The 24690-nt window shown below is 55.9% G+C and overlaps 2 protein-coding genes across 6 annotated transcripts in view; one reads left to right on the forward strand and one right to left on the reverse strand.

The window, feature by feature from the left end:
• Positions 1 to 110: 110 nt before the first annotated feature.
• Positions 111 to 3936, forward strand: UROD (uroporphyrinogen decarboxylase). Of its 5 annotated transcripts, none has more exons than XM_027893036.1 (10): positions 111 to 241; positions 1317 to 1429; positions 1510 to 1589; positions 1790 to 1852; positions 1952 to 2149; positions 2398 to 2559; positions 2841 to 2978; positions 3114 to 3214; positions 3427 to 3493; positions 3659 to 3936. In XM_027893036.1, the coding sequence occupies exons 2-10, from the start codon at positions 1402 to 1404 to the stop codon at positions 3821 to 3823; spliced, it is 1002 nt and encodes a 333-aa protein (XP_027748837.1). In that variant the 5' UTR covers positions 111 to 241; positions 1317 to 1401; the 3' UTR covers positions 3824 to 3936. The 5 variants fall into 5 exon arrangements, with proteins under 5 accessions (XP_027748837.1, XP_027748815.1, XP_027748804.1 ...); XM_027893014.1 differs by having other exon boundaries at positions 224 to 291; XM_027893003.1 differs by lacking the exon at positions 111 to 241 and adding an exon at positions 348 to 461.
• Positions 3937 to 4888: 952 nt separating this feature from the next.
• Positions 4889 to 24690, reverse strand: part of ZSWIM5 (zinc finger SWIM-type containing 5) — a 98224-nt gene continuing 78422 nt past the window's right edge. The window contains exons 5-14 of the mRNA XM_027892928.1: positions 19638 to 19817; positions 17144 to 17320; positions 14771 to 14917; positions 13715 to 13852; positions 12954 to 13214; positions 12421 to 12556; positions 10569 to 10726; positions 8250 to 8413; positions 7872 to 7953; positions 4889 to 7448 (exon numbers count right to left, since the gene is read on the reverse strand). Coding sequence (XP_027748729.1) covers positions 6586 to 7448; positions 7872 to 7953; positions 8250 to 8413; positions 10569 to 10726; positions 12421 to 12556; positions 12954 to 13214; positions 13715 to 13852; positions 14771 to 14917; positions 17144 to 17320; positions 19638 to 19817 — 2306 coding nt within the window. The 3' untranslated portion in view covers positions 4889 to 6585. The remainder of the gene's footprint in view (positions 7449 to 7871; positions 7954 to 8249; positions 8414 to 10568; positions 10727 to 12420; positions 12557 to 12953; positions 13215 to 13714; positions 13853 to 14770; positions 14918 to 17143; positions 17321 to 19637; positions 19818 to 24690) is intronic.

The following is a 24690-nucleotide window of genomic DNA, read 5'->3' on the forward strand; positions in this document are numbered from 1 at the left end:
CGGCCGCGGGGTCCTTGCAGATCTTGTACTGCACCTCCTTGGGCACGTAGCAGAGCGCGGCGGGCAGCGCCCGGGCGCGGCGGAAGCACTCGCTGCACTGCAGCAGGAACCGCAGCCGGCCCAGCACCTGGTGCGGCGCCTCCCCGCCCGCCCGCATCGCGCACCGGGCACCGGCCGAGCCCCGCTCCGGTTTACGGCGAACCCCGCCCGCCGACAGGCAAGATGGCGGCGCCCGTGCCACGTACGGAGGAGTGAGGAGCAGGGCAAGATGGCGGCGCACGGCGGGGCGGTGTACGGAGGGGGGCGGGGTAAGATGGCGGCGGGCGGGGAGGCGGGACTACGGCAAGATGGCGGCGCCGGCGGGGCGGGCCGGGGGCGGGCCCGGGCGGACCGCGCTTCGTCGGGAGGCAACGCGGGGGCCGAGGAGCGGTGCAGGAGATGGAGGGTGGTGAGCGGCTGCTGTGAGTAACCGGGACCAGGCAGGGCTGCGGCTCCTCCTAGTGCGGTGACAGGGGACACGCACCGGGATCTGCACGGGGGACCCTGGTGTGGCTCTAGGAACGGCTATCTGGGCCTGGGGATGGTGCTTTGGCGCTGGGGTCCTGCACTGGGGACACTCGTGTGACTCTGGGAATGGCGATCTGGCGCTGCGGGGGCCCCGGGCATGGTGCTTTGGTGGCGGGGTGCCGTACTGGGGCCACTGGTGAGGCACCGCGGGGGCCCTGGGGTTGTGGTGCTGGCACCTGGGTCCGGCACTGAGGTCGCTCTGTGGGGGTTGATCCTGCATTGAGGAGGCACGGGGAGTGCTAGTTCTGCACTAGGAGGGATCAGCAGGGGCACTGGTGCGGTAGAGAAGTTGCTGGTGCCACGGCGGAGGTTTTGAGGACTTTGTTCCCCTGAGCCCCGCGGTTCTCGGGGTTCCTCATCCCGGGGCCGGTCGGCCTCCAGCAGCCCCTCGGTGATGACACCGCGACGGAGGTGCTGGGGACGCGTGGCCCGGCACAGACAGGGGCGCCCCTGCCCGCCCCCGCGCCCGCTCGTCCCAAACCTCTCCAGGCGGGAGCAACTGGCGGCCCCGATAACTTAATCTCGCGGGCCCTGGGCCGGGCATCGCCTCTCCCTGGGGAGGGCCCCGCAGCCCCCAGCAGGAAGAGGCCCTGGACTGTGGTGGGGAGAATTTATCGCGTTTGTCACAGCTGGGCCCAAGCCCTTCCCTGCGGTCAGCGGCTGGGGAGTGGGGACGAGCCGCTGGCCATGGCATCCCCTGCCCCAAACCCCTCGTGGGTGACAGCCTGTACCCGCTCTTTCCCCCGTAGTCCCAAAGGCTTCCCCAAGCTGAAGAACGACACGTTCCTTCGCGCGGCGCGCGGGGAGGAGACGGAGCACACCCCGGTGTGGTGCATGCGGCAGGCGGGGCGGTACCTGCCAGGTGAGCCGGTGTGGAGGCACGTGGGGTCGGCGAGGGGCCCTCAGCATGCACCCGGTAACCTTTGTGCTGGTCCCTTGCAGAGTTTCGGGAGACCCGGGCAGCGCAGGATTTCTTTGCCACTTGCCGGAGCCCCAAATTGTGCTGTGAGCTGACGCTGCAGGTGAGAGCATTCCTCAGCAGGGTCTGTGTGTCCCCCCTCTCCCTGACCAGACAGGGATGGGGAGAAGCCTTGGGTCTGGCTTCCCCAGGTGGTGCCAGTAAATTGTTCAGCGCTTGGAGACCCCACTGCCTCATGTGCTTGTCCAGGCCCTCCATGGGGAGGGGTCCCAGCCCCTCACTGACACTGCCTCTTCTCTGCAGCCACTCAGGCGATTCCCCTTGGATGCTGCCATCATATTCTCTGACATCTTGGTGGTGCCCCAGGTGAGAGCCATTGCCAATGACATGGGGGGCAGCCACTGGGAATGGGGCAGAGTTCAGAGATGCCCCATTCCTGCTTCTTCCATTCTCCCCTTTCCCCAGGCGCTGGGCATGGAGGTTGTCATGGTCCCTGGCAAGGGACCCACATTCACAGAGCCCCTGAAGGAGGTGGAGGATCTGCTGAAACTGCGACAGAAGGTGGATGTGACAGCGGAGCTAGGTTATGTCTTCCAGGCCATCACTCTGACACGACACAGCCTGGAGGGCAGAGTGCCCCTCATCGGCTTCTCAGGGGCACCGGTAAGTGATGTGGCTCCTCCATGTGGGTCTCCTTGCTGGGCTCCTTTGCCCTCCTGGGGTAACACCAGCCATGACACCTCCAGATGTGGGTGCTACAGGGCTGTGTAAGTGGGGAACATTCAGTGCAGGAACAGCTGTGCCTCAGGCTCTGAGGTGCTCACAGGTCCTACCTTCAGCACTGCGACCGGTGCCTCATGTCTTCTTTCATCTCCATCACCCTCCTCACTTCACTCCTCTCCTGCCTGCAGTGGACACTCATGTCCTACATGATTGAGGGTGGCGGCTCCTCTACAATGTCCAAGGCCAAGAGCTGGCTCTACCGGCACCCCGAAGCGAGCCACCAACTGCTGCGGCTGCTGGCTGATGTCATCACTGACTACCTGGTGGGGCAGGTGGCTGCTGGAGCGCAGGTGTGTCCTGGGGTATGGGGACAGGGCCAGGCTGGAAGGCAGGGACTGGGGACAGGGAGCAGAGAGGGTCCAGCTTCTGGGTGGAGGAGGGAGAGGGACTGAGGTGTTGCTCTCCCAGCCCCATGGGAAAGCAGTTGAGTTGCCATCCCTGGAGGTATTTGAGAGATGTGTAGTTGTGGCACCTGGGGATATGTGGTGGGTTTGGCAGTGCTGGGTTAACTGTTGGACTCGGATGATTTTAAAGGTTTTTCCCAGCCTAAATGATTCCATGTCTCTGGCAGGCGCTCCAGCTGTTTGAGTCCCATGCAGGGCACTTGGGCCCAGAGCAGTTCCAGGACTTTGCCCTGCCATACATCCGAGACATCGCCCAGGCTGTCAAGAGCAAGCTGAAGGAAGAGGCGCTGCCCCTGGTGCCCATGGTGAGTCGGGGCTGCCTGGATTGACCCTGGCTGCTGGAGAGGGGTATATCCCCTTGGTACCTGCTTGCCCCATTCTGGCCCGTGGAGAGGGGCCTGACCCATAGCAGAGCTACTGCCCATCTCCTCCCTCTCCAGATCATCTTTGCGAAGGACGCGCACTACGCACTGCGTGACCTGGCCCATGCCGGATATGAGGTGGTTGGTCTCGACTGGACCATCCGGCCCCAGGAAGCTCGGTAAGAGTCTGACAGAGCATTCAGGTGCTCCTCTGCCCTGAGCCATCCCCGGGCTGCTCCAGAGCAGGGGGAGGTAATTGGGCCACCATGCTGCAGCAACCAAGGGCTGCACTGAGGGGTCCTGGGTGCCCTGTGGTGGGGGCTGCAGGCACCTGGCTGCCCTCAGCCTCTGCGCCACGTGCAACAACTCACAAGCTTCCTCTCTGCTGCAGTGCACAGATAGGGAAAGATGTCACCCTGCAAGGGAACCTGGATCCTTGTGCTCTCTACGCACCCAAGGTGAGCCATGGCTATTTTCAGCCACCGGGGCTAGTTCCAGCCTGTATTAAAGGCCTCCTGCCTCAATTTCCCCACCTGCAGTGCTGGCTTGTGTCCCAGAAGTCCCTTAGACTGGCTGGGGACTGGGAAGGATGGGACTGACATGGTTTCCCATGGTGCCTACAGGAGAAGATTGGCGAGCTGGTGAAGAAGATGCTGGAGGCTTTTGGGACCCAACGTTACATCGCCAACCTGGGCCATGGCCTCTACCCTGACATGAACCCTGAACACGTGGGTGCCTTTGTAGAGGCCGTGCACGCTCATTCCCGTCACATCAACAAGCACAGCTGAGCCTGGGGCCTTGAGGATAGGACTCTGGTTTGGGCACAGTCACCCCAAGTAGTGTGTTGTCACAGGGCTCCCTCCAGGCTGGGCTGCAGCATTAAACCAGCACCTTCTCTGCAGCAGCCGTGTGGCTCTGGCTGGGGGGATGGGGAACTGGATGGCCCTGAAGGACATGGGCAGTTGTGGCAGGCAGTTAGAGTGGCATGTGGGGTCAGGGGGAACCCCCTGAGCTCTGTCCTGTTGCTCAGAATGGGGAAACGGGTGCCAGGACAGAGGGACTGCCTCTCCCTGCCAGGCTGCACAGTGTCTGTGCTTGCAGGAGAGGATGTGAGCCCAGAGCACACTAGGCATCTCCTGGCACTGTGGATGCACTCAGCTCTGCTAGGGAGGTGGGCTGCCCGAGGCTGGCAGGGTCACAGCCTGGCAGCTGGGGGTTCACAGCATGAGCAGTGCCATAGTCCTGCTCAGGTGGGAATAGGCAACATGATGTCAACCCAGGGCAATCCCAAGGGGGTGAGAGACACAGCTGGACTCACCTGGGGAACAACCAGCACCACCAGCACCCTGCCACACTGGTTGGGATGGCCCTATTACCACCATCACCCTTCTCCAGCTCCCAGTCTCTTTGCAACCATCCCACCAGTCCTGCAGTTCTTCCCCCATACACACCTCCTCATCTCTCCTGATCCTCAGAGGCAAGCTTGCCTGGGGCTCAGCAAACCCTGCAGAAGTAAACCAGGAACCTTGAGTTATGACTATCTGCCACCCCATCCCACACTGCAGCACACTCACTGCGGTCCAGGCTGGCTGCAGGATGGATCGAGACGTGGGTGCCAACACTGCTGTAGCTGGCACAGATAGGGCAGTGCCTCCGGCATGATCAGGGACCTGCTAACACCGTGCGTGGCAGGGAATCGCACCCAGAAGCAGCCTGGATGCCTTGCCCTTGCTCCAGTTCCCCACAGGAGCCGGGTACCACAGGGAGCAGCGACACTGCCTCCTCCCCAGGGCTCTGCCCAGCAAGTGTGGTGACCCCCTGACTTCAGAGAAAGGCAGGAGAGAGACGGGGGGTAACGTTCATCCCTTTTATTATTAAACATCAGATGAAGAGGTCGCACACACACATACACGCACGCACGCAAAAAAAAAAAAAAAAAAAAAAGGGAAGGAAAAAAAGAGAGAAACAGACTGGTTGAAGACCGCTATTTCGGTGGCAACAGAGACCGAGTACAATTGGTTTCCTGGCCGGTTTGCGGACACAAGTCACTTGCCAAAAAATTAAAAGTCAAACCAGACAGCAGATAACTAGCCCACGTTCTCTAACTACAAGTCACCATCCAGACCGGCCCTGGTCCCCCAGCCCTCCCAACCCGCTGGCAAAGAAATGAACCAAAACCGAAGAGCCACCGGCCCAGGGCTGGAGTCTGCCCTTGGTGCGGGGTGAGCTGGGAAAGGCCGAGCGTTGGCTGCACCACGGAGCTGGGAAGCAGAACGGTGCGGGGAGGTGACGTGGCTGCACCTGCCCCCTCTCTCCCCAGGAGCCAGGCGGCCCTGGTGCCCACCCGGGCACCTCACACCCCGCACCTGCCGGGAGACCGCTGCGTGCCAGGCGATGGGCTCGCGTCCTCCAGCGCCAGCCCCACGTGTGTCCGAGCGAGCATCGCCCCGAGTCCCTTCCTTCGCTGTCCTCCAGCGCTGGGCTGCTGCTCCTCCTTCCGTCCGTCCGTCCGTCCATCTGTCCCAGGGCTGTGAGTCAAGCAGATAGTTCGCCTCCCCCCCACACCCTTCTCGCTGCTGACAATGCCATGGGAACCTGAGAAACGTTCGCGTGCCTCCTCCTCTTTTTGTCTGTGGTTTTGTGTAGGTTTTTTTTAAATAATAGTTATAATAATAATAACAATAATAATAATAATAGCAATAATAAAAATAATCGCCCCAGCCCACAACAATTTCAAGTATCCCCCAAATAAAAGACAGAATTATAAATAATTATAACTTTACAATTTAATAATTGACACATATACTATAGTATTTACAGTATCATAAATGCTTTTTTTTTTTTTTTGTGTTACTTTTAGTAAGCAATCCCTGAGAACAGTTACTTTTACTTGTTTTTATTGAAGTATCTTCACAAATAGAGGAGTTTGCATGTCTCGGGCGGGTGGGAGAAGCACTCTGCAAAGCCATCGCTTTTGGTGACGCATGAGGTTCTAGTGTCGCAGGTTTCTTTGCTCGCTTTTTTTTTTCCTTTTTTTTTTTTTGTTCTTTTTTTGTTGTGTTTTTTCTTTTTTTTTTTTTTTTTTTTTTTTTTTTTTTTTTTTTTTTTTTTTTTTTTTTTTTTTTTTTTTTTTTTTTTTTTTTGTTAAATTCCCCATGTAAGTTTAAAGATTTTTTTACACTTTGCAACCTTCGTATCCCTCCAGCGACCGCGTCCTTCAGGAAAGAGGTATTAGATTTCCAGGTTAGCTTTTGGTATTGGCAAGGGAGGGCAGGGTGAACCATCCTTTTTTCCCCGTGGTTGCCTTTTGGTTTGTGCCCAAGGAATCTCTGGATCCTCTCAGTGTGTGAAATGGTTAAATCCAAGAAAGAATAACATTAAAAAAAAAAAAAAAAGAGGAAACAAAGAAAAAAAAAAAAAGAAACAGAAGACCAGAACAGAGCAGCCTCTGCCGATGGGGGGAAGGTGATCTCCACTTTCCTTCCTTCTTCTCTCCCGAGTCCCCATGCTGTGGGCGGACCCTGCCAGTGAGCACGGCAGGAGCCGGGGCTCACCCAAACCGTTCCCGCACCAGCAGCATCAGTTTTTTCTTGCCTTTGTAGATTTGTTTGAGATTGTCAATGAACTGGGCGAACTGTATGTGCCCGTCCTGCGCCAGGAGGAAGGTCTCCCTGGCCTTGCTGAGGAACTCGATGAACTCCCCGTAGTGCCGCGGGCTGATGTGGGTGAGTCGGGAGTGGGTGGTGTTGATGTAGGCGCTTATCGTCGCGTCCAGCAGCTGTCGCAGGGGGGCTTTGTCGGTGGACATCAGCTTCCCCGAGTTCCTGCGGCCAGGGATGCCGGCCAGCCCTGGGGCTGTCATGGTGCAGCGGCGAAGGATGTCCGAGAGCACCGTGGCACAGTGCACGCTCTTCACCACCAGCGGGATGATGGCCGCCAGCTCGTTTTTGCCCAGAGAGTGGCTCAAGGCGCAGGCCCAGAGCACGTCGTTGATGGCCGGGTGCGTGTCCTGGTTGTAGGCCAGGTTGAGATGCGTCATGGCCAGCGAGGCCAGTTTGAAGGCCCGGAGTGGGTAGCCCCGGTGCTCCATGTAGCGGGCAATGGTGAAGAGCTGGGTGTAGGTCATGCCGGTGGAGGCGGCGTCGATGACGATCTGGTAGGCAGTCTCGAAGGCAATGTGGTCCTTCTCACAGAGGGTCAGGGCAGACAGGGCGCAGTTCTGGGGGTCCTTCATGGCACACTGCAGGGCCAGGGTGCGGGCGCAGCTGGCCAGCTCCTCCCGCTGTGGGTAGTCCAGGCTCAGGCGCAGGATGGTGTTGTGGGACATCACTGTGGCCGCCACAATGCTGGTGGCTTCCGTGGGAGTGAACAGCGAGTACCAGCTCTGCAGGATGCTCACCAGGGCCCTCACCCCTGCAAAAAAACACTGTGGTCACAGCACAGCCCTGGAGCCTGGCTCAGTTCACAGGGCTCCTCTGAGACCTGGAGACAGGGTAAAGCCAGCCCACAGCAGTGCTGAGCTGCTGCCCCTGCCCCAGCAGGGACAGGGCAGGGGCGGACAGGCAGAGGCTGCCCTGTGCTGCCACGCTGCAGGGCACAGCAAGCACTGCTGGCCTGGCCCACGTACAGGGGACCCATCCCAGTCCCAAACCCAGCCACTGCTGCAGCCCCAGCCCTGACAGCTGGTGCTCTGAGGTGCACTCAGTTACCCAGGAAGAAATGGGAGACCCAGGAGAGCTCAGATTCCCAGAACTACAAATGACCCTAGGATTTCCACGCCCAACCCCACTCCCACCACATGTGGGCCAAATCCCCTCAGTGCAGTGAGGCACTCACCTACTTCGGTAGCACATGTCACCAGCCACCTCACCATCTCCCGCCGCCGCCAGTTGAGGGTGGACAGGGTCATCCGCATCACCTGTGAGGCAAACTTGGGGTGAACAGCTGCCCCACATGGCTCCAGAGAGGCCACCCAAAAGAGCGGTGCTTCCCCTGGTCCAGCTGGCTAACAACTCTCTGGTGCTGCCTCACCTCCACCCAAACCACAGCGAGCACAGGGGCTTCCCAGGGCTGAGCTCCCCTGCTAAGGACCATGCAGGGATCAATTTACTCATTCCACAGGGAGCACCCTGCTTGGTGGAAGACCTTCACCAGTGTTGCTGCCACAACGTGTGGGGCAGAAGGGCCACCAGCATCCCCAGCACTATCCCGTACCTGGAGCCCCAGTTCCAGAGCCACATTGAGCAGTGTGGTGTCAGAGTTGCTGTCAGCTGGCGTGGCGATCTTGAATGCATCCTGAGCCAGCTTGAAGATCAAGGAGGAGGAGTGGATGTTCTTCTGGATGGCCTCCAGCACCGTGCGTAGGCGCAGCATGTCCCCTGTGTGCAGGCAAGAATGGTCAGATGGCTCAGCCTTCCTCCACCTTGCCCTTGAGCATCATCTCCTGCCTGCACCACCTTGTGAACAGTCCCTTCAGCATGCCAGCCCCTCTGGACACACAGGGATGCTGGATCTGGCCCTGCAGTCCAACAGTCCAAAATCCACCATCCTCCCCAGGAGGTGACACATCCTACAGCATCCATCCTCACTCAGGTTCATCCTCTCATGGAGAGGACAAACAACCCTGGCTGATCCCAGACACGTCCAGGAGCTCAAGCAGACATCTCCAGGCACCTGGATGTTCCACCCTGTCCTCAAGTTCGACAGCTGTACAGCTGCCTCTCCCCAGGAAAGGAGGGGTTTGGGGAGATGCCCAGTACTGAAAGGCTGCAGAAAGGTCAGTCTTCATGCAGGAACATTAAAAAGAAGAAGAAAAGCTGTTTGCTGCACACATACTGTCTTGCCCAGTAAATCCCTTCCCTACGCAAGGCCGGGTTGGGGTCACCCAGACTCTCACTGCACCTTGCTCCTGGATGTCCCAGAGCAGGTAAGCAGCTCTTGCAACCAAGGCAGGCTGAGCTACGCCCAAAGAAGGGGGTTCATGGCACTACACCCAGTGATGCTGTGGGTTTCCTGCCACAGGAGGTCATGGGTGCTAGAAAGATACATGATGGCACTGGGAGACAGGGCAGGATCTTGCAAGAGGGACCCATCGAGGCATATTAATATCATGATCCTGCATCTAAGCTTGGGATGAGAGACCTTTGGGGTGTGTGCAGAGCAGAGGTGCCAACGTGCCACACCAGGTCTCCCTGCTTCGTTTGAGCTTCATGTTCCTGTTCCCAGAGTCGCAGACCGAGCAGATGAACCTCATGCAAAGACAACCAAATCACGCACAGCGGTGTGAAAAACCCAGCGCTGCACCTGGACATGCGGAGACATCTCGGGTGACTCACAGCTAAAGATATCGCCTGCCGCCCACTGCAGCCGCTCGCACCGCCACCAAAATCCAGGCCTCCCTAAAAATGGCTCGTGGGGGCGCAGGCAAGAGGGGCTGCGAGGACACAGGATCACATCAGGACGTGCTGCAGCAGGGGAACACCCCAGGAAGGGCACGGTGGGGAAAAACAGATGCAATCCAACAGCTCCGTGCCCCTCATCCCCCATTAGGCACTGGAAGGGAGAAAAAATATCTCAAGGATAAGCCAGGTACCAGCTCTCCATCAGGGCACTGCAAGTCAGGGGCAGGACACCACCAGCCCTGGAAAAGCAGCCTAGAGGAGGAGGCCGGAAGGAGAGAAGAGGCTGCCAAGGCAGCGAGGCTGGAACTTTCTGGCAGCTCATTTTCCTTCCATCTCACTGGGAAAAACCTTCCCCATCAGCCTGGCAGTACCAGGACAACAGTTGGCAGTAGCACTTGCTCGGCCCACTGACCCTCATGGGACACAAGGCATCCTTGTGGGGCTGGTTTCTGGTCAGAGGGATGTTTAATGAAAAGCCTCTGCTTGCCTTCATCATTGTGCCTGGCAGGAACTGAAGAGGCCCAAGGGACCAGTGAGGAGGTGTTTCACGAGCCCCTTGTGGCTGGGAACAAAGTGTCCCACCCAGCACGGCTGATCCCATCTTCAGCCCTCACAAAAACCACTTGTGGTTTGGTGCCCAGGGAGGTCTTCTCCCTCCTACAGCCCATGCAGGATCATTACCACACGACAGGAAGGGACAAAGCAGAGGTCAAAGGATAAGCAGCTTCAAACTAAACCATGACATGAACCCACGACATGCCTGGCAGGGCTCACTAGCCTGGCAGCTGACTGTGCTGCAGGGCAGGCACGGTCCTGCATCACCCAACAGCGCTACCCAGGACATGCAGCACTGTGGTTGGCACCCCTGCAGGCTTGCCTGCACCTCCTGGGAAACTCCCGTCCTGCCCCGCTGGAGCATGAGCCCTTTGGGACAAGAACGCCACAGACTCTGCTGGGCTGCTCCATGGCCAATTCACCACACCTTGCCCATAGCAGGCTGCCAGTGGGGCACCCAGCTGGTGCTTGAGGGAGCAGAAGCAAGACCTCCCTCTTTTCCTCCAGGAAAAACCCTTCTATGCTCTTGTGCAGCACCATCCCATCAGCTCTGCCCCGGGGCTGCCCTGCCACCAACCTTTGGCTGCCGTGAGCATGGTGGAGGCCAGCTCGCACTGCTGTGACTCCAGGTGCCCCAGGGTGAACCAGCGCGGGTACCTGCTGGGCACCACCGACACCAGGTGGTGGGGGTGAGTCACGTCACCGGACGGTGCTGTGGTCTCCAGGACAGGCAACCTGAAGGGCAAACGGGAGAAGGAAACATCAGACCCCCAACCCAGCCCTCGGCTTCACTCCCTGTCCCCGAGGCGCTGCCAGGGCGAGGCAGGGGCTGCCTGCAGGCAGCTGCCTGCAGCGACGCCTTTGAAGGCATCCTGCTGCAGGTGTGGGGCTCCCAAGGCTGTGTGCTCAACACATGGGCACGGGGATCAATCTCAGGCCGACTTGAAAGGAGGAGAATGACCCGTGAAGCGATTTATAAACTTGTAAGGGAAGGCGTAGACCTCACAAAAAAAAAAAAAAAAAGGAGAAGAAGTAAAATCCCTCCTCCCTTCCCACTCCTTTCATGTCAGAGCACCCAGCAGAATTCCTGACTGTATCATCTGGTTCTTCTTAAGATGCTTGGTTATGATCAGAGGCAGTGGCACGTTTCCCCAGGGCCTCCGCAGCCCGGTTAGGTTACCTGCTTTTGTGGGGATAGCCAAAAGCCTGGAAAAACCAGGGGAGAAGCCTAAGGAAGGGGAGTAGGAGTCTCGTGTCGCCAGCCATGGTGACAAATACATGTTAGCTTTTAAACCCCTGAGTTGGTGCTGGTGTCACTGACTTGATGGCTAGCTGAGGCAGGTAGGAGGGAAACTGTCCCCCCAGACGTGGAGAGCATCCAGCTGTCCCTGCTCTCCTCACTTGCAGGCTTGAGGTAACCACGGGGCAGCAGAAGCCCAACCTTTCTAGCCCAGGTCAGAGACACCCCAACACAGGGAGTCCCAGCTGGCAGCAGGGGATGGGCACTAACAGATGGTGAAGGAGCAACGTGCACCCCCAGGGAACTCGGTCCTGTTTGATGGCCGGAGGTCTGGCAGGGCATGGTGCCCCCATACCCCACAGAGGCCCTCCACTGCTTATTAGCTCTGGTTGTCCTCTGGTTGTCCATTTCACTGAGGAAATGCTGCATGGAGATAATGCTCTGGGCCAGGACTTTTAATGGTGTGAGAGAGCACTTGGATGCTCTAGGGTTGATACTCCTTCAAACATTGACTTGTTTGGGAAATTCCAGCTTTTTCAAGACCAGGCCCTGTCAAAACAGTGCAGTACACAGGCTGATGTCTGAAGTCTGTCATGCACCAGGAAAGGAGATAAGGCAGCTCTCAGCATCAGCTGTGTCCCCAGTTCCAGAGACAGAGATGGGATTTAATGGAGAAGAGAGTGCAACTGTGTTCTCCACCTGGCTCTGCGACATCCTGGAGCCCAGGGCAAATCATCCACCCATCTGTGCCAGGATAACAGCCCTTCTTGCAGGCAGGGAGGGCTACAGGGTGCCCGAGGCCTGGCAGACAGAAGGCAGATGACAGCCCTGTGAGTGTCTGGGACCTGCTCCGGCAGAGGATGCCCGTCACGGGGACAGGCAGGTGGTGGTCCAGCCTGGGGTGAGGGGCTGAGGTGGAGAGCTGGACCAGCAGACATTATTGGATCCATGCAAATATTACAGATGGGGCTTATAAACCAGGAATCACCCAAAACGAGAGCAGGAAGTTTTTTGCACTGCCGCTGTGCCCACGTGGCCCTGCGCACTGCACAAGATCCCAAGGATGGCAAGCTCCAAGCCTGACTCCACTCCCGTCCCTGCTCTGAAGTTGCAAAGCATCCCAGCTTCCCACTGAGCACAGGAGAGAGGCAAAAAGGGGGGGCAGAGACAGAATTAAACATGCACCAACCTCATGGCCCGCAAAGCCAGCTTGTATGCCAGATCTGCATCGTGGGGCAGCAGGGCAGAGAACAGGTATTTGGCAAAGGTGTGCATGGGGACGCTCTCACGGTGGATGACTTCTCCCAAGCCGCTGAAGGGACCACCTAGGCAGAAGCAGAGCCCATCAGCCATAATTAGCACAGCAGGATCTGTGGCTGGGGTTTGCACCACCCCGAAGCTCTGAGGATCTGCTGCCCTGGCACGTTACTAAAGTTAGATCCAGGGCTGCTCTCTCCTCTTCTAAAGAAACCTTTCAGGTCAAAAAGCCTCAGAAACTGAGGTGCTTTTGCCTCAGAGTTGGTCTTTTCCCAGGGGTGCCAGCAAACCCTTGCTTTGCCAGGCGATGGGGCAGAGCAGCCATCCTACAGGCTCTGCACCACGCCTGGAGAGGAAGAAGCCAGGGTGAGGTCAGACAGGAGTAAACTTCGGAAAGGGCACCTCAGAGATGTTACCAACATTCAGCTAAGGCACAGAAGTCAGGTAGATGAGCTGAGTTCTCACCTTCCAGCAGCAAGATGCACTGCTTCCGCAGGGTCTGCACCAGCACCGGGTCCAGCTCCAGGTCCTGCAGCCGAGCAATGATCTGCTCCTCGTTGCGGCACACCTTGTCCTGGGCATAGAGACCTTCAGGCATCACTCTCTGCTGACCCATCCCCATCAGGGCCACCTCTAAGGCCAGGGACAGGTAGGACTCGCCACTGTCTTGGCTGCCGGTCACGACGGGCACATGTTGATACACTGGGGGTTTGGAGTCCCCAGCGTCTGAAAGGAGAGAGAGCAGATGCAGTGGGGTTAAAAGAGTCTTCCTAGGTAGCAGAACCACGCCAGAGGAAAAAAACCTCTCAACTTCAGAAGCAAGACGCACACTTCCCTTCCTGCCCACCTTCAGTCACCCAGAGATAATGGATAAAAGCTCCCTGAGGGAGATATGGGCTTCCCCCTCCCTTCTGCTGTCACTGCAGGAGACCCAAGACATGTTCAACAGGGTGCACAGCTGACACCAGAGCCTTCCCATGGACCAGCACACTTTGTCCCAGCTCTGCTGAGCTGCCCTCCTGCTCTGCTCTGCTCTGCTCTGGCTGCAGACCCTGGGGCTGGGAAAACTCAGGGTCACTACCTTGCTTCTCTGCACGGCAGCTCTGCCCTGGCTGCTCCTGCCAAGGCAGTGAGGGCACACTCAAAGCCCAGGTGTCCAGAGCCCCCAACCTGCACCCACCTCAGCCACAGCCACTGGGAAGGGAGCCAGGAGGAGCACTCGGTACCTGAAATTTCAAGGCAATTTTCCTCTTCTAATCTACAAGCTTCGGTCAGGGTGAGAAAGAGGCAGCCGATGGGGTTCAGAGGGTGGCCTACCCAGCCCTCCAGGTTGGTGATGGTTGTTGCTCCTCGCTGCAGCAGCTCTGCAAAAAAAACAGAACGGAAAGATGACAGAAGTAAGGAATTTAAGGACAAGTTCTGCACCCAGAGGGGGTCTCTGAGACCTTTTTTTCCTCCCACAGCCTAGACATGGTAGTTCACAAGGGCAAGGAGCAGCTCAGAGCAGCCACCAGGCACAAACAACAGAGGGAGCAGGCACACACTCACAAAGGTGCCCCTAAGGCCACATAAATGACTGCATGCAGTGACATGTAGCAGCTCTTTCTCTGTTCCAGGAGGACCTGAGGGACTGCAGAGTCCCAAGATAGAGTCTATAAAGCCAGACCTGCAGCTTATGGACTAATTCTCAATGGTGGCCTGAACATTTTGGAAATACAAGCAGAAATCTCTCCTGAAATGACAAAGACTTCCAGTAAGTCTTAAAAGTTCCATCTTTTGGTGATGTCAAGCTGGCTGAGCTGGCAAGGACCAAGAGTCGCTGACCTTCAGCAGCACTGCAGTACCTGACCCCCAAAAGCTCCCTGCAAAAGGAGGAACACTGGGATTGCCTCCTGGTACATTTACTCAGGAAATGCAAGGTGGAGGTGGCACACACAGCCAGTTACTGCTGCTCTGCAGAGAGGCAGCTCCTCTTTAATGCAGGCAGCACTTGCCTGGGCAACCAGACAAAGGCAACTGGACACAGGCAACCAGACACCAGCGACTGTGGGAGCAAGAACATCCCTGCTCCAGCAGCCTGAAAGCAGCATGTGGGCAGCTCTGTCCTCAGCATGGGAGTATCAACTCAGGCTGGCTCAAGCAATCAGTTTGTCCTCCTAGGATGTGAGTGATCCCATGCAGTGCTGCCCACCCTCAACCTCTCCACTCTTGGAAGCGGAGAAGACTTTCCCAACCAGTTTAAGACACCCCAGGCAGGCCTCATGAGACACTTCTCCCAATACCTTTCTTCTGATGCTTATATATTTCCAGCTGCCTTTGCTGCTGCAGTCGCAGGGTGTTGATTATGGCAACGGTTAGCCGGAGAGCTTCCCTGGGATAGCCGTGGGAGCGCAGGGCATCCACCCGAGCACAGGCTGTCGGGACGTGTTCTGCAAGGACAAGCACAGGGGGCACGGCTGAGCCAGGCGGGCACAGACATTTACGGGGCAGAACTGAGGCGGCGTCTTCTTCTCCCGATCTTCCCCACGCCCCGGCTCAACTCCTGCTTCCTGTTTTGAATTCAGCCCTTTCTCCCTGCTCCCTGAAGGGATGCCTAGCAGGAATGCTAACGGGGCTCCTACCACATTCAACCCACGGCAGCCACGTCAATCCCTAAATCCCCACCTCCACAGAGCTTATCTAATGGAAGCTGCAACACGGCAGCTCCAGCGCAGGCTGGTGCAACCCAGCCGCTCATTTCTCCTAAAATCGGGATTCCTCTCACTGCTGGTGCACCCAAACACTTCCTGGTGCCCTGACCAACACCCCTCCCTGCTCTCGTGGCACAGGTGATGATACACAGGGCATCCAGCACCACGCTGGGGACACTGGCAGGTTTGGGGTGATGCTCTGAAGTGCTTCCTTAACAGCTCCACGGAGAGAGCTCTGCAGACACCCCGTCTTTTCTGCAGTTCTCCTACCTGGTGTTTTATTATTAGGAAGAGTTGCATGGAGCCCCCTCCCAGGACTCACAGTTGCTTAGGAATTCATCTGCTCCTGCTGCTTATTGCTCACCTGAAATCACAAGCAACTGTGGAGAGGATTATGACTGGGTGAGAAATTAGCAGGAGCAGATGACATGACATGCTGCATAACGAGCAGCAAAAATCCCATTTTCTTGCAAGATGTCCTACCAAGGGGAGAAAAAAAACCCAGGCAAACACAGAAGATCTAAAGTTCTGGTAGAGGGATAATTTCTATTCCTGGGAGAGCTCCAAAAGCTCTGGAAATGCAGACAACCACCTCCACAAGTGGGGTTTTCACATCCCAAAGGTCACCCACAAAGAATACGTGAGGAAGAGGTTGTCAGAACAAACACATCTGTAAAAGAGCTTCTTGTTGCTCCCTCTATTCATCTGCTAAATGGATGAAATATTCATCTTCTCGCTGAATTCATCACTGGAAGTTGCTGACAAATCACACTCTTCTCCCAGCACTGAGTCCCTGAAAGGGTGCCAAGAAAGCAAAAGCGCAAAATCCAAAAGTCACGGCAAATACATCAGAAAAATAACACACAGCAACCAGCTGGACTTAAGGGCTCAATTGAACCCAGATTAGGCTACAGACAGGGGAGCTGTGTCCACCACATTCCTTCTAGATGGAGCCCATGCATGCACTAACCCACCAATGCTGCCTGTGGCTGCACAGGGAAGAGCCCTTCTGCCTGCAGCTGCCCAAAACTCTTCCCAGAGTAGAAATATCCTCTCCTGCTCCAGCTAAGTTGTACCAGCAGCCTTCACGTGGGCCCTTCCCTGGCATTAATAGCAACTTAGTGTCTGCTGCTCCAGAAACCACCTCTCTAGACAGCTTTAAATATTCTCTTCCCATTTGGCTGGGTGGTGGCAGACCCCAGCTCCTGGAGTATACAACAGGTGGGCTTTGACGTGTTCCATGTCTATACATTCACCTCTTGGGCTGTAGGGGATGAGTCATCCCCTCTCCTGGAGGAGGTGGGGGCTTGTGTCTCCCATTTTGGGAGCTGTCCAAAGGCTGACAGCCACACCAAGCCCTTCACGTCACTTGTTTTCATCCCAGACATGGAGCTGCCAAGGGTCTGCAGATCTGCCCAGGGACATGACTTTGCAGTAGAGAACTTCTGTGGCTTGAGGCACATGGGCTAAAAGTCTACAACACGGGAGGGTACTGGGCTTGCCTCACCCCTTAAGCTCTCATAAGGCTTAATTGTACCACCTACTCATTGCCTTTAAGGGGAGAGTAACAAGGTGAGAGCAGGGAATTAAAAATCCAGAGGATGCAGCAGTGCTCAGCAGCCAACTTTCAAGGAACTTGAAGTGTCCAGTCCCCCTGTACTGAAAAAAGTGAGAGCTTGCACTGGGGACAGCTAAAACACTGACAGAATGAAAGAGGACATGATAAGCTTGGTCCAAGCTGCCTAAGAGGAACCCAGACTGTAAAGGCGTGGGGATTGCTCTAAGGACTGTGGCTGGGCATCAAATTCCTCTGCTTGCCCCACCCCTCAGGCTAAGGATCAGGGAAGCCATTACAGTCTAGGATGCAAAAGCTTTCAAGGACCCCGGGTAGGCTTGGGTGGCTCTTCTCCACCACCAGCCCTCCCCACACAGGCCATGCAAGGGGCTGCTGGTCTGGATGCTCACCCAGCCACAGCGGCTGTCCCTGGGAGTTGAAGAGGAGGCTCTCCCCCTCCCGCTGGTAGGAGGGGGACACGTAGAAGTCGCTGCTGATGATGCGCTGCAGGTGGCTGTCCTGCCAGTGCAGGTCACAGCCCTCGATGGCCCGTGTGAAGACGGTTCGTCTGGGCCTGGCCAGCGAGTCTGCAAAGAGAAAAACCATCAGGGCCTTGCTGGGGCAGGGGCAGCCTGTTCCTCCTCCCAGACGTGACCTCCCTGGAGAGAGCTCTGCCTTTACAATGAGAGCAAAGCCCCACCTGGTCCCAGCCCAGGGGCCCATGCCATTTCTGAGATGGGCACAGGGGCTCTGGCTCCTGCACTGTGGCAGATTGCCTTCGGATACCTCTCCTGCCCAACCCATCTCTGATGGAGACTAATGTCTCTTTAGACAGCATTGCTAAGTAACTTGCTAGAATAGGTGAATTGGCCAGAGAGGTGAGAAAAGAGGCAGGGGCAGCCCGTCTGTTCGCTTTCTGACCGCAATCCACTGTCACATACAAGGCTGATGTCTTGAAACATGGCAGTTCCCTCCCCCACAAAGCTCAGCATGCAGGCAGCTGCCCACGGATCAGGACTGGGCTTCCTCAGCATTACTGCCCTGCAAACACCATGAGCTCTCGTCCTCCTCTCCAACACAAAGTCCTGGCTTCACTGAACCGCAGCTTCTTGGATCAGCAGCACCTGAAGCCACGAAGGGAACCACACGAGTGTCTGTCATCTGTCTCCGGGTGACAGGGGGAACCATCACCTTCCAGCAGCCTCCAGGGGCTGCGTGAGGGGGCGGGAAGGGAGGAGACAGCACTGCCTGAAACCCCCACTGCTGCCCTGCAGTGGGTGTCTGTGCTCTTCAGAACTGCTCTGTAACTTCATGGACATTTCTGAAGCTACCAAATGCTGGACGAGCATTTCACTCCATCCAGATGGATCAGGCAAGTGGTTTGTCATAAGAAAAAACATGTCTGGAGTAATCCCGCTCTCACTTCAGCCCCACTGGATCATGAGGGCCAAACACAGCCGGTGGGCTGCAAAACAGGAAGCCCCAAAGGGGATGCAAGGCTGAATTTTAGGTCCTGCAACCCACAAGACAGGCCGAGAAAAACGCATTCAAGGGTGGAAAACAAAAGGCACTGTTCAAAGCTGATCCAGGGAGGCTGGATAAACACGCTCCGGAAAGGATGACAACAAGCAATTAGCCGGAATGCTGCAGGCACCCCGAGGTGGAAAGAAATTAAACAGGTGTTTCTATGTTGAGAACCAAGCCTGCTCACTTTACCAGGAAGGATTTCAGGAATCAGCTGTTCTCCTTCAGTAATAAAAGAGGCTGGCAACAATCTGCAGCAGTATTTGCATATGCACAAACATGAACCCTGGGACACCTCCAGGATCTGTGCTGCTTTCAGTCCCCTGCTTGGAGAGGCAGGAGCACTGGGAGAAGGGGACATCCCTGGCATGTGCTTTGGAAGCTCCCTGCAGGTCTAAAAAAAAGTGACCTGCTCAGCCCCAGTAACCTGCCCTAAATGCTGAAGTGAATCTTTGGGAGAGCTGGGAACACCAGTGTGGAGTCCCAGGGCCGGTGCAGGACATGGAGCAAGGCCAGGTTTAAATTAAGCTGCTCCCTGAGGATGGGCATAGGGAGGCACTGGAAACAGCAGGGTGTGTGGTCCTGGCTGGCCATGGCTGGGGTGGGTTGGCAGGACGGCCACACTCCTGAACCACTGCTGAGGGACTAATCCCACCCAGAGGAGTGAAGTTTCCTTCACCGCTGTCCCCCTCTCCTCTGGCCACACATAATACACCAAAGAGTACTCTAGTGCACTAAACACAGACATGTTAAGAGCAGTGACATTCAATTACTATCTACTTCAAGCAAAAGAAAGGAGAAAACACGTTTAAATTTAAAGGGATCAAATGCTTTGTCAAGGGTTGAGAAAATATCACAAGGAACGACCCCATAACTGCATTGCTCTGCCTGTGCTCTGCACTTGAACTGCGTTAACACTCCTGGCTAATGATTTCCCTGCGACCTGAATCACACCCTGTAAATGAGGCTCGAGGGCTGGGAAAGGGACTCTGCATCGTCTCCAACTCCTCACTCTCACATCAGAGCCAGGGCTTCCGAGCTCAGCTCTGCTCCAATGCAAGTGGTACTGGTTTTCTGTATAACCCCACACCCAAACCTGCACAGATCGTTGGGGTCTAAACTCCCCCAAAGTTAAGTTGCTTTAAAACGGCCTCTAATTTGACACTTAAAACACAAGTGACTTCACCTAAGATGTAGCAGAGACAAATCTTTCCAGGCGTACACAAAACCAGAGGCAGCGAAGAGAAACATTCTGTATTCCTAGGGCTTCCAGAAACACCACCAGCAGGTGAACTGAGGTCTCTCAGCTTTGGGTGAGTTTTGACCTGACCCCAAGCCCTGTGGCTATCAGCTGGATTTCCACCCCCTGCCCGGACTCACCTTGGCTGTGACCGGAGCTCTGCGTAAGCGCGTTAGTGATGTTGGGAAGCTCGTTACCGTAATTGCCATCTTCCAGGGGACAGACGTCCATCTCGCCCCACTTGCGCAGCTGCCGGAGCCAGCAGGATTTCTCTTCCAGCTTGCAGTGAGGGTTTAACACCACACACACCCACAGTGCCCCTAAACAAAGCCAAGAAGTCACGGAGGTGCCACGGCCGTGAGCGCGGGGCAAAGCTCGGCGGCCGCCGCGCTCGCTGTGAGAGCCCGCAAGGTTTCATCGAGGTTCATAAACTCATTTCAGCATAATGCACAGACCCAGGAGGGGGATTTACACAGCTTTTAAATAAGAAGGAAATTAACTCTATCCCAGCTGAAACCAGGACAAAGTAAAACTCCTCCATAATGAAGCTAAATTATAATCTCATGAGATGGGGGACAGTGGGGAGGAGGGAAGGAGAGAGCGGCTGTGTATGAATTTGTGAGTGCTTCTGTCTGCCAGGACAAATCTAGTGTTTGAACTACACATCAAAGCATGCTTAAAAACACCCTGGCAAGCTGCAGAGTCTGTATCTCCAAAGACTAACCTGATTTTGATCCTACCCACGTTCCAAGCGCTTTAAAACCCGCTCTGAATGCTATTTCATCTGCTATTGTTCTTCAGGCCATTTGCATTCAACTATTTAAAAAGGAGATTTGGTGTATTTTCTTTCTTTTTTTTTTCCCCCTCTTTTTCTTTTTTAATCCCCAGTAGCCCCCAGCCTGCAGAGGAACCAACAGCAGAACCTCGAGCTTGGCTTGATGTCGTGCAGGCAAGAGCCCTCCCAGGTGCGAGTCCTCTGGATCTCACAAGCAGAGATGCCCACCAGGACACCCACGCTGACGCCCTCTGGGTCAACCATGGGACCTCACAGTCCTGATAATGTTGTCTGCTGAGTGAGAGGTAAAACCAGGACCAAGGACATCTGTTGTCATCAAGATTCAACTCATCCTTTCATAAAACTGACACCAGTGCTGAGAACTGAGCCTTGCCAACTCTCCTGGGTCACTCACTGCTCTGATAAGGGCTACAGCAACCTAAATAAGTGCAAAACCATGAATACTCCTCTAGCTAATTGCATTTCTATCCAAATTTCCCTGCAAGGCTGCCAAGATGCAGCGAGTCCCCTCCCTTGTGCCTGCCCCACGGGATGGGATGGCTGTGGGCTGGCACATCTGCAGTGTGAGGTGTCCCCAGGGATCCCCTCGGGCTGAGCAGCTCCTGCTGCTCCTCTCTCTGCCCGTGTCAAATCCTGCCATACACATGGGACAGCTCAGCCTCCTGCAGAAACACACTCCCTGCCTCTCCTCCGCAGGGCCAGCATCAACCTGGAGCACTTTCCTTCTCCCTGCCCTGCCTGCTGCTCTCCCCCACCTTTCCATGACTCCCAGAGCCAAGTTCCTATCCCAAAGTGACAGCCTGTGGCAGGACAACATCACCCAACACGCCCCTGCTGCGCAGCGAGGGGATTCCTCCACGAGCCCAAACCCCTCTCCCTCGCTGGCTGTGTGTTGAGCGGCAGCTCCCCAGCTGCACAGCCCTGCCACCGAGCCAAACAGCCCCGAGCGAGGCTGCAGCTCCCACACAGGCAGCCAGAGCAGCCAGTCCCTTTGCCAGGCAACACAAGGCAAAAGCAGACTGAGCAGTGATGTCCTGGCCCCGGCCCCGCTCCGGTGTCTCTGCTCCTCTGCATTACAGCTCAGCTCTGGGGGTGCTTTTGGGGTGCGCCTCCTCAGACGCATCCTTTGCCAAGGTGGGACTTGTGGACATGTCTAGTTCAAAACATTAGCAAGGCGTGGAGGCTGTGCACGTCTGGCTCCTCAGAGCAGCCTGGCTCGGCAGGAGAGACGTCACAACGCAGATGGTGGCAGCAGCATCACATCCAGGAATGGGCACGGGGAAAGCAATCGCAGGCACTGAGGACCAGCAAATGTCCAAAGCAGCTCTCTCCTGGTCCAGCTCCATCTGCCTGTCAGCTTTGGGGCTCCAAGGAAATCCCACCAAACCCCCAACTCCTTTCTGATGAACACGGGGGATTAGGATTTTTGAGCTGCAACATCAGCGATTAATTAATGTGTAAAGAAGCTACCTCCTTAGGGGCCCATCCTTCCCAGAGTCCATGTAACTCGCTCCCAGGCTCCTGCAGGCTCCACAGGGGACGCACAGACATGGCATCTTTGAAAAAATCAGATCTCAGCTCCAGAAAACGAGTCTTCCTTAAGGCTCTGGTCGCTGCCCCTCAGCCGAGTGGTGGGTGCCTGCCCACTGCCACTCTGAGGGCACAGAACTCCCCACCTCCTCGGATGGCCATGAGGCAAATCCTGCACTTGGCTCCTGGTGCTGGGCATCCCCTTCCCACCAGGGCTCCTGCCTGTTGTCACTGCCCTTCTTCGCCCACTTTGGGGCTCCTTGTGTGAAAAGCAGCCTCCGGCAATCTCAGCTCACGCCTCTGCTGGTGCACAGAGCTTGGCTGACAGGCGGTAACGAGGCTTGGTGCTCTGGCTCCACCGCCCCCAGGAATGGGATGCACCCGCTGGGTTTTTGGCTCCCACAGCTCAGCTAATATGCGATCCTCGGAAGCCTCATGACTCTGCTGCCTATTTTTGGGAGCCCTCCGAGGCATCCTTCGCCTGCCAAAACGTTATGCCCCTGGGCTCTCCTGCAGAAGGGAAGATGCGGTGGGGAGATGGGAACAAGGAGGGAAGTGGGATTTGCATATGTCTCGGTCATGATAATTATCTGGGAGATAGAACAGAGTGGTTTTCTGATCCCTATGGTCAAGTGACATCAGCTGACAGTACAAGTGACTCCTGTCCTGGGCCAAAATGCCACGCCAGGTCAGACTCCGCGTCTCTTCATATGCTGCAGAAACCTTCATGTGAACTTTCCGATAGCAGGAGGTTAAGCGGGGAAACAAAGCAGCAGATCACGATTAAGCTAAGCCTCTAAACAAAAATGCTTTTTGATGACGGGGCTGGGTGCAGGGACGGGGGGGTCAGCGCCTTCCCAGCCCAGCGGTCCTGGCTGCCGGCCCCAGAGAAGACAGGCGCTCCGATCCCGCGCCCAAGTTTCCAAACCATCAAAGAAATTCTCCCGTTTCCCACAGGGTCGCTCCCCGGCTTAATCTGCTGAAATTCCCCACTGTAAACAAGTGGCCGAGATAAATAAACCCGTCTCCAGGCAGATTAAGGTCAGGCTGCACTTCAGCTGGTTTTTCGTCTATTTTTTGTAATTAGGCTTTAATCGTAAGTACTAATGCGCCAGGGCAAATACTCCCACGCTGCTGAGCTCTCCAGCCAGCAGGTCCTTCCTTTGGCTCCCCAGCAGACGGGGCAATAGATGTTCAGTTGGCAGCACATGCACAAGCAAACGATCTCATTTTTTATTTTAATTTTTTTTTTTTTTTTAAACTCTGAAATCCTGCAAAATCCTTTACATTTTCCCCAGCACAAATCCACAATCTTCTTTAAGGCTGATCTTCTTCCAATCCCATGCAAGTCTGTGATGCAGTCTTTGCTAAAATCAATGATTAATTATTAAACACGCGCCCAAAATAATTTCCAAGAGACCCATTTTTCGCTTCCACGTGGTGGAGGATTGCGGTCTGGGCTTCCCATGGCAGCTGGCAACAAGCCCCTCATCCCTCCCTTCAGCAGCAATGGTAACACCAGCAGCTTTGGCATCCACAGCCCACAGGCAGTCAGATAAGGTGCCTTCACTGCCCCATATGCCCTGGCTACTGGTACCCATCCAGGGATGGTTTGGGACACCTCTCTCTGTCGCTCAGGTTTGTTACTGGTGAGCTCCACCAACTCCCTCCGTGCCTCCACCCTTCCTTCAGAGGGATGCTCTGTGCCTACAGCCAATGCTGCCCAAGGCCAAATCCAAAAGGCTTCTGTAAAACAGGGGGAATAATCCCTGCTTTGAGTATAGTCCATGCCCATCCTGTCCTGGAGCCGCTTCTTGGAACAGCACCGTGTCCTCTACAGGGGCTCCTCTTCAGCGTGGAAATGCCCAGACCCTCCTGTGTGACAAGCCTGTGCCAGGCGAGCTGCTTGCTCTGACGTGTGTTGGCTGGCACCACATTTCCCCTGCTGTCACGTTGATCCAGCCCTGGTAAGGCCCTGATGTTCCCCAGCCACTTTGCCATCTGCCGACGGGGACGTGCTGTCACCTCCTCCCACTGCGCCGACCAAAACTGCGCGCACCAACCCGGTCCTTGTACGGTGAAGCCAGGGCTGCAACCCAACCACTCCCCCCTTGTCTGTGCAGGAAGGGAGGGAGGGCTCTCATCTTGGATACAGGGTTGGAAATCTGGCCAAATAATCTGTAATTTTGGGCAAATTGCTTCCGGCGTCCAGGCCTGCCCACACCCCCATCCATTCACATTTCACCAGTGTGTTTGCTTTCTTCCATGCGGAAATTCTGGCTTGGTGGACTTGGCCACTTCTCCAGGATCCTTGCTTATCCAACTGTCTAGCTGCAGCATCCCAAAATCCTGGAAATATCTTCTTGGCAAGCAAGCACAGATGAGCTCTCCAGAGCTGGTGTAGTTATTTCCATCCAGGGAACTTCATGCAGAAGTGAGTCATCCCACCCCTGCCCAGCCTTGTCTACACAGTTTGGCCAGGCTCCCCAGCCTCATGACTATATTTGCATTTGCTGGGCACTTGGTAGGAGGGTCTGTGATTTCCAGCTGCAGTTTCAGGTGTTCCAGATCCTGGACCATCCTAATCCTTCTTTCAGCTCCATAAGATCCCTTTGGTCCCAGCCAATCAACCCTCGCCCTTGCACAGCATCTCCTACCAGGAGGCTGCAGAGAAGCTCAAACTCACTCATAAAACTATGGCTCAAGTCAAACTATTTACCCAAGATCCCAGATGTCCGGGAGAGCCCAAAATTGTTGGGTTAACTTCACCACACAACCAACCTCCCCAAGCCCACATCGTCTAAATGTTTTGCTCTAATGATATTACAGTGTCAGCCAGCTGAGCCAGTGTCTAAGGTGCTTAGATA

The sequence above is a fragment of the Empidonax traillii genome, unplaced genomic scaffold, assembly GCF_003031625.1.
Source record: "Empidonax traillii isolate 1590-97213 ecotype Southwest subspecies unplaced genomic scaffold, ASM303162v1 scaffold15:size5535645, whole genome shotgun sequence".
In the NCBI taxonomy this organism is placed as follows: Eukaryota; Metazoa; Chordata; class Aves; order Passeriformes; family Tyrannidae; genus Empidonax; species Empidonax traillii.